The sequence below is a fragment of the Seriola dumerili genome, unplaced genomic scaffold, assembly GCF_002260705.1.
Source record: "Seriola dumerili isolate Sdu_G_001 unplaced genomic scaffold, Sdu_1.0 BDQW01000097.1, whole genome shotgun sequence".
In the NCBI taxonomy this organism is placed as follows: domain Eukaryota; kingdom Metazoa; phylum Chordata; class Actinopteri; order Carangiformes; family Carangidae; genus Seriola; species Seriola dumerili.
This window is the reverse complement of record NW_019174352.1, coordinates 1,764,656-1,773,385: the sequence shown is the minus strand read 5'-3', so window position 1 is coordinate 1,773,385 and position 8,730 is coordinate 1,764,656. Positions and strand designations below refer to the sequence as shown.

At 41.7% G+C, this 8,730-nt stretch overlaps 1 protein-coding gene across 1 annotated transcript; it reads right to left on the bottom strand.

Annotated features, from left to right (window-relative positions):
- Window positions 1-2,364: 2,364 nt before the first annotated feature.
- On the bottom strand, window positions 2,365-7,802 carry nts (neurotensin). The gene is made up of 4 exons (XM_022746295.1): window positions 7,742-7,802; window positions 6,790-6,851; window positions 4,009-4,209; window positions 2,365-2,538 (listed from the first exon to the last, which is right to left on the bottom strand). Exons 1-4 carry the CDS (start codon window positions 7,800-7,802, stop codon window positions 2,395-2,397), a joined length of 468 nt encoding a protein of 155 aa, XP_022602016.1. The 3' UTR covers window positions 2,365-2,394.
- Window positions 7,803-8,730: the final 928 nt, after the last annotated feature.

The following is an 8,730-nucleotide window of genomic DNA, read 5'->3' as shown; positions in this document are numbered from 1 at the left end:
AACTTTATTTGTATAGCAGTTTTCATGCAGGTAAGTGCAGTTCAAAGAGCTTCAGAGACTGATAAGCTAAAAGGAAAAATACAAATAAAGTAAGAATGCTGACAATGAGATACAATAAAATATATTTTAAAAGCTATAATAACATTAGCAAACAAAAAGAAGAAAACATATAGAATAAAAGAACAGATTAAATTGAATAAAATACATTTTTCGAAATAATTACAATAAGATATGTGAATAAAATAAGGTGACCGATGACTAAGAACCAACCAGCTTCTTTCTCATAAAAACCACAATACACCACAGACATGAAAGTGGAGTAAAATACTAAACTGAAATACATTGACTGTGATGTGCCGTCTAAAAGAGACAACAACAACAACAACAACAGCAGCAAAACAAGCAGACAACTAGTCAAAAACACTGTGGCTGGATGAGTTTGGACTTGTCAGCATACTAGTGAGTGAGTGAGTGAGTGAGTGAGTGAGACTGACCACTTTTATATCTAGTCTTGATCACAGTGTGAGTGCGATCCAGTTTTTGTGCCTGCTGATTCATCACTTCGCACATCTTGATGAGTGTAACCGAAGCTTTATCGGTAGAACAAAAGCAGTTATTTGTAGCTAATCCTGTGGCAGCAATCAGCTCGTTAGATGAGTGAGCTTCAGGGAGAGATGAACACACACAGATACAATCAAAACGAATGTGTCACTGTAATTAAACACACTCCAGTGTCTGCTGAGGGACACACAGTGCTTATCCTTTTCTTAAAGACAGAAATCAAACTGTTCCACCACACCTGCTCACTGGCTGACGGTATGAACAGCAGTGAGGTTGTTAAAAGCGTTGTTTCTCTGTGTGCTGCACTTCATCCAGGATCTTCGGGCTGTCAGGGTTAAGAGCTAAGTTTCAAAAGGAGGACACCAAAGCACTTTGATTTCCAGATGAAACGGCCATTTATTAAGGGCAAGACTCTCATTCGCTGCAGTCAAAGCCTGCTTTATCTGCTAAAGTAGAAATTCCTTTTGTGCCCTTTTGAGAAATGTTCAACACGGTAAGTTCTCGTAAGAGCACACACTGACCCATCAATACTAAAAGGTGCCATGCGCTGACTTTTAACATCAAGAAATCAATCATTATTGCAATCAATTTCCAGACATGACTGAATATCTGAACATCTATCAGACTTGCAGCACCTGCAGGCCCTTTTATTTTTTCAATTTTTTGGTTTATTTTACAGATTTTGCAGGAAAATCTGCTGGGTGGTTTTTTGTCATGACAAGCTTGTTGTAGAGTAGAAAACAGTTCTTTAAGTAGTAAGGCTACAAAACACCACATCTCTTATATACGAAATAATAAAAATTTTATTCAAAGTAATTCTATATTTTGTGTATAATTATTTTAAGTAAACTGATTATGAATTGGAGGGAACAAATAAAAACAACTACAATTTAAAGAATGATGCTGGTGTCATTTTATGTTTCTTCTTCAAACACTCTCAATCTCTCAATGCTTTGACTTCTTGTGTGTGTGTGTGTGTGTGTGTGTGTGTGTGTGTGTGTGTGGCACTGAGCCACTCAGCCATGCCCCAAGCCCCGCCCACCTGGATCAACCATCCAACCTTGCAGGATTTGCTTTCTCTGAGCGTTTTACTTGAAATCTGCAACATTTTTATTGGATCACTCAGAAAACAGTCAGCCAATCAGAAGCTCACCCACCTGTTGTTGCTAGAGCTCCAGAGAGAAGCCAGACTGCGGCGATGTAAAACTACATTGAGGTGGTTTCTGTTACTTTAAACCACAAATATACCTTCATATGGATCAACACTTCAAATACAGCACTGGAAAAGTGTAAAACCTTTAAGACAAATGGAGTTTAGAAATGGAGAAAGCAACTTAAACTTCAGGTGCGTAAATGCTCCAAATTCTCAGAAATAATATCAGAAATGTGACCTCGGTGTCCTCAATGGTAGCTTCAGCCATAAGCATTGGGTAGGTGGGGGTTGGTAAACTAACTTCTGGAAGTGGTTACATGAAAGAAAAGATAGTCACATCACACTGGTTTTGTATCATGAATCCTTTAATCATATCCTGAAACAAAATAGACTTAGTGTGCAGTGAAGAAATAGAGTAAATAAATATAGTTTCTCAAAGATACACAATTTGTTTTGATGCTCAGGATTTTATTTTCAGGACCTATATTTTGAAAGGAGCAGAATACAGGCAGGCCTCAACGCTGGAGATACAATCGAAGGGTCGGACTGAACGGAAACAACAGTGGGAAAAGAAAAAACATTGCAGCAACAAGAAGAGAGCGAAAAGAAACACAATCACATCTTCACACAAAGTATATGGTCTGGTCCCTTAAACATCACCCAGGCCTCTGGGGTGGTTGTCAGTAAATTGTACTTCGTTTTAAGATGTATGGCCTCCGGGACTTGGTGCTGTGCGTCACTTGCCTCTTCAGGATGTAGGGTGATTTTCGCTTCAGAGGAGTGTCACTGTTCTCCTCTAAATATTCTAGAGAGTCGTGAAGTAGCTGTTAGGGCCAGAGAGAGAGAGAGAGAGAGAGAGAGAGAGAGACAGGGCGGCGAGTGAGTGTCACACAACGAGGAGGAAAAGGCAGGCAAACACATGTTTTGTTGCTGAGTGGCAGGGTAATGGGCGGCTACGCCGGCGTGGCGGTGATTAAACGAGCTCTGTGCTTCCATGCATGGCAAAGCAGATGCTGATCTGCAGTTGCTGTGTTAAGGTTTTTTTTTAAAAAAAAAAAAAGATAGAGAGAGGGGGAGGGAGAGAGAGAGAGAAGAGTTGTTGTGTAAGGAGCTGAGAGTGAAAGGAAAATGATGGAGGGGGAGGAGGGGGAAGAGACAAGGAGGAGGGGGGGTGATTTACTGGAGGTGTGTTTACAGCAAGAGAAGATGGATGGGCTGTGTGTGGTGTGTGAGGAGTGTGTGTTTGTGAGATTTGGATTAAAGCCTTTTACGTTCAGCGTGCGTCTGTGTTTATGTGAGTGTGTGCAGATACTGTACATGGAGGGTTTTGTATATCAACCAGGACTTTCTGTTATTAGCTTATTTATGAATGTTTGTTTTGTTTTTGCAGAACTCAGAGTATTTGCTGCAGCTCTGGACGAACAGCAGGTTGTCCACTAATCAGAAGGTTGATGGTTCGATCCCCAGCTCCTCCAGTCCATGTGTCCAAGTGTCCGAAACCCCAACGTGCTCCTGATGGGTTTTCCATCAGTGTCTGGGTGCGATGAATGAGTGAATGTGGCATGTATTGTGAAGTGCTTTAAGTGGTCTCTAAGATATATACTATATAAGTGCAGCATTTATCATTTATTTAAAAAAGTGACAACTGATTGTGCAAATTCACTGATGCTAGATCAGTTTATTTGTTAATCCTTTTTTTCTTTTTTTCTTTTTAAAGTTCTGTGAGATGAGAATATGTGACCAAGAGTTTTAGAGAATTTTCTCAACCTGTAGAGCAGAAAGCACCAAGGACTTTAACTTATGATACTACATTTTACTGCTCAATGCACCTTTTGCTGCTTGGACAAAATTAAGTGTAACTGTCCACGGAGCAGGATGAGGCCCTGTAGCTGTCAGGGGCCCGTCACACTTGCAGTTTTGAATCATAGTCTTTTATATTTTAATTGCCCTTATTGAACTTTTCCAAAATTGCATGTTGTTGGAAGTAAGTTGCAGTAAGTTGGTAACTAGGTAGAGTAGGGGCACGAGAAAAATGTCTGCAACAGGGCCAATCACAATTATGTTACACTACTGTAAGCTGCTAATGTTCATTTAAATGAATACACATAAATGTGAATACTGTCAAGGATAAAAGAATAAAGTTGACTGGAACACAACTTATTTCCATTATGATATTCTAAGTATCTTCAATGGCAGCAGGCATGAAGAAAAAAAAGATACACCAATTAACTGTGTGTGTGTGTGTGTGTGTGTGTGTGTGTGTGTGTGTGTGTGTGTGTGTGTGTGTGTCTCACCCTCTCCTCCCGGCTCTGCAGTGCTCGGCAGATGTGTTGCAGGCTGTACAGCTCCTCCAGCAGCTGGAGGCTCCCCTCCCTCAGCTCACCATCCTCCTGCTCTTCGCCGCTCCACGTGTCCTGCCGCAGGCTGCTCACCATCCTGCACAGGTTGGCCAGCGACACGCGCCAGTAGGGGGCAACCTGCTTATTCTGTTTCATCTGTCGAGAGGTGGAGAATGGAGGGAGGGAGAGAGGGAGGGAGGGAGGAGGGCGGAGAGGTTGTTAGTTTGACAAGGTTTAAGTTTCAAATTGAGTTCAGGAGGTTGGCTGTTTTTTTATTTCCAGATTCAACACCTGGGAGTGAAGTAGCTCCTGGTTGTGAGGAGGTGATGTAGTTGAAATGTCAGCTAACGCAGTGAACTGAGGTGAAGTGAAAATTGAGTGGAGGCCAGAGGGGAGGGGGGACCACAATTTAATCTATTTATTTAGTGGGGATAGTTTTGATTTCAAACTGTCACTGATACTATTCCACTATTCGATATCCTCGTGATTGTATATTTAGTCTCAGTCTCACTCCTCTTGGATGTTGCATGTCATGTTACGTGCGTTGATCTTTGCCTTTTTAAATTTCATTGATAAATACTGATTTGAATATTTTGTCCACTCAGTTTTATGAACAGATGCATTAGATGCAGCCGGCCTTAATGAGCTGCTTAGCTTTTTTCTGTGAAACAAATGCAATACACTGGAGTGGCTGTTATCTAAATGCTATTCTGTTTGTTTTCCCACACTCGCAGCAAATTTCATTCTCTGTGTTTTTACTGTGGCAAATCCTTTTAAGAGGCACTGAGGATGCTGCATTTGAGGTTTCCACTTTACATTGAAAGCACTGATGCAGCCCGCCACATGTTAAAGCACTACTTAAGATGTGCGTGCTCTTTTTCTTAACCATTCTTCTAGGCTCCAGACACCCTGGACGATATTTCTGTCACATCTAACGTCACATAGCTGCAGCCGGCTGCGTTATAATCTTGTTTGAGTGGTTTTAAGATGGAGGAGGGCCCCTGGAGGGCCGTTGTGTGCGTGGGCCAGCGTTGCCACAAAGACCTCTGGGTGTCACTGAGGATGATGGAAAGATTCAGAGGGCGAGGAGAAATTGTCGGCTCTAAGTTATTGTAGACGGTCACAAGCCCTCTGAGACTCGGTTTGCTCACATCATTTAAGAGCGGCAGAGGAAACGCGTCTCCTCTGATGTCGTAAAGACAGGAGCCACGTCGTGTTTAGGTTCGCGGTGGGAGGGGGTGGGGGGGGGGGCTGGTGTAATAAAAGTTGTAGAGACATCAAACGGACAACACGCAAGGGAAACAAACATAAGCAGCTACTGACATTTAGAAATCGTTCATGCATGGAGGAGTTCAGTGGTTTTCATTTGGTTTTAAATGAACTAAGTGAGTGGGGCCAGGTGCAGGTTTAATTATGCAGAAAGGTCACATGAAGGGTAGTGTTTTTTATTTATTTTTTTATTTGGCTGTATTAGGATCCTCTCCCTTAATGACAGTTAATCAATAACTTTGAGGAGGGAAATAAACAGTTAATTCAGGGGCCCGATATTCTTACAGTCCCCAGTGGGGCCACACGTTATTAACAAATCAGCTCCTTGGATTTTCTGTCAGAGAGTGACTTAATAACTGAACCACCAGCACACTTTATCGCAATGTTGTGCTCTGTTTCTTTAACACTGACTCAATTTATTTATAATAAGCAACTTAAAATGACTGGAAGAGCTCAATCTATATTCCAAGTAACTAATGATAGAGAGTCTGGCTAGTTTTGTATTGACCTTTGCGCTGACAGATGAGCCCTGGCTGTAGAATAATGTAATCATGTTCAATAGAGAAAAAAAAGAACCAGAGGGGGAAATCTACTGCCTGCATCTCAACAGCAGCTGAGCAGGTCAATCAATTTAGATGTCACCTAAAAAATGTATATTGTTAAGATAAAGCAACAAGTATCTGCTACAATACTGCACTTTACAGCCTCTTCAGCACTCCATCAGTCACCCAGCAAGTTATTATTACAGTCATCACCCCTGAGCAACCTCGCAGCATCAGCAGCAATGAATCACACGTCTCCGTGCGGTCGCCACGGTTATTCATCAGAGAGAGAGAGAGGAGGAAGATGTGTCGCTATGATGCCGTCAGGTCCATCTGAATCCTATTAGGCTCGGTCCATCTGTCTCTCCTTGTGCCTCTAGTCCCACTTTCGCCGACTTCATCCCTCAGCTTTGCCTTGGCCCTCAGCGCACGGCACCAGATAGATTTGATAAAAGAAAAAAATCTTAAAGTTACGCCTGAATAACTTCTCTCAGCCTCAGCTCTTATTTTCCTTTCATCTCAGAGGACATGCCCTCCACTGCAGCAACTGGAGTGTGTTGATTATATTTATTTCTCTCTTACACACTTCCAATAAAAAAAAAATAAAAAAAAAACAAAACAATGTCAGCCCCCTAAGCAAGTTTGGCCGAGTGACACAGAGTGAGTCTCTTCCAGTAAATTATTTACCTGCCACTCAGCAGGAATACGGCCAAAAAAGGTGAGGCTGTGACTGAAGCACGGGTGCAGGTTTCATGAAAGAACACCTGGGTGGGAAGCCTGTGTGTGTGTGTGAGTGTGTGTGAAGTGTCACTAGCTGACCGGGTGGGTTGAAGCTTTTTGGACACCCCGTCTCTGATGTCACAGGTGCAGAATAAAAAACTAAAAAGAGAGAGAGAGAGAGAGAGAGAGAGAGAGGGGCTTTTACCTTAGAAGTGAAGAGACTGCTGAGCAGCTCCTCTTCTAGCGCTCGCTGGTCCTGGTCGACGTCTGCCGGTTGGAGGTAAAACAGAAAATATAACCGTCAGCCAAATCTAATCTGGACGTAAATCAATCCTGACTGCTTGCTGCAGAAGAAAATGTCAATTAGATATGGAAATATAGAACCATCTTTATCGATTTGTCTGATGCTTTAAACTGCCATTCGGACTTCCTCCATCATCTTTGTGAGTTGGGATTAAGATGTAAATGCTGCAAACTCTTCTTCTGAAGTGTAATTTGGAGGCTCAGCCTTCGGTCTTATTCGCTGGTAGGCAACTTTAAGTGTTCAACACGTGACACACGATTAATTTACGGGCCCTCAGAGTGAACTAAACACAAATAACCCAATAAAGCTTTGTAGATCCAACATCCATCACTTATTTTTGATCTATTTTTCCATCTTTTAGGTTTCATTGGCTCATTGGAGCAAAAGTGACTTTGTGATTTAATTGGATTCCTTGTGGTTTTAGATTCTTACGCAGTTTAGTGTAGCTTGCATTTAATGAAATAAATGAATAAAAAAAATTAATGTCCTTAATTTTGGAACCAATTAAAAAGATAATAAGAAATATTGTTTTCTTCTCTGTACATGTAAATTACATTGGATAATTGAGGAGAAGGAGCTAATAGGAGCGTAAAGGAGGGGGAAATACTGAAGCAGTAAGTCACAACTTGGATAGAAAATGAGAAGAATAAATGTCTTAAATTGAAGAAATATAGAATAATCTGTTTTTAAATACCAAAATGATGCACCTGTTGCATGCAGTAAGTGGGCTGGATGTGTTGCAGACTTCACCTGACTGTCGTGGCTTTTTATCTACTTTGTTACCATGAGTGAAGTCGATGATAAGAATCAGAAAATGATGCAAACATGCAAAAGCTTGCTGAAAAGTGCTTACCTGTGCAAAGTCCACCACATGTGAAACAGAGGAGAAGCATACACGCCAACTGTGCCTGCATCTTGACGACGAGAGTACAAACAAAAACAAAAACAAACAAAAAGAGGATCCCACTCGGAAGAATTCACCTGAGGAAGAATCTAGTCCATAAGGTTAAGGGTCAGACCCAGACAGCTAAAGAGGATGAGGAGGGAATGTGTAGTAGTGATGCTGCTGCTACTGCTTCCTCTTTTTTGTCTTCTTCCTCCCTTTCTTCTTCTTCTTCTTCTTCTCTCCCAGCTCCAATCAACGCTTCCCCTTCCTTGCAGTTTTCTGGTTGGATGTGAAGTGCAGTGGGCTCCATTCCCTCAGTTTATAAGAGGCAATGTGATGTCAGAGGATCTCTCACCACCACTACCCCCCTGCCACCCCCACCCCCACCTACCCACCCACTAACTCAGCCCCCTCCATCCATCCATCCATCCATTCAATCATCCACCCATCCCTCTCTTCATGTTTCCCTTCCCTCCCGTCACTGTGTCATTGCTTTATCAGACGTCACTTTAGCATCACAGGGCGAAAGGTTTTTGCGTCAAGGTTTGAGAGATTTGGTTATTTCACCTCATGAATGCACACAGCCTGAGGTTTGCTTTGCTCTCGTCTCCCGGGGACGGGATGCAGGAGTGATGGGGGAGAGTGGGAGGATGCACGACAAAGATTTTTTTTTTTTGTATATTATTAGGTCTCTTTTCAAATCAACAGGTGATCAAATTACAAACCAAATGAGGGCATTAAAAATACATGAATAATAATCATAAGCAGCCAGTTGTTTTATGGAAATATTGTTATTGATATTCTTGAAGACACACTTTAAAAGAAACACTTTATTTGAATAAATCTCACCCTAAAGTCCATTAAATAGCTTTTCTGGTACTTTTGCTCATTTTGCACAATTTTCATGAGCAGATGGACTTTCTCAAGGAATTGTAAATATTCAAATTCATTTTTGT

Bases quoted from the DNA above. Each gene is read 5' to 3' on its own strand.
- nts (XM_022746295.1), bottom strand. From the start codon at position 7,802: ATGCAGGCACAGTTGGCGTGTATGCTTCTCCTCTGTTTCACATGTGGT. The intron at 4,210-6,789 runs GTAAAAGCCCCT...ACCTCTCGACAG, and splicing joins GCAGTCTCTTCACTTCTAAG to ATGAAACAGAATAAGCAGGT. The intron at 2,539-4,008 runs GTGAGACACACA...TGGCCCTAACAG, and splicing joins TGCAGAGCCGGGAGGAGAGG to CTACTTCACGACTCTCTAGA.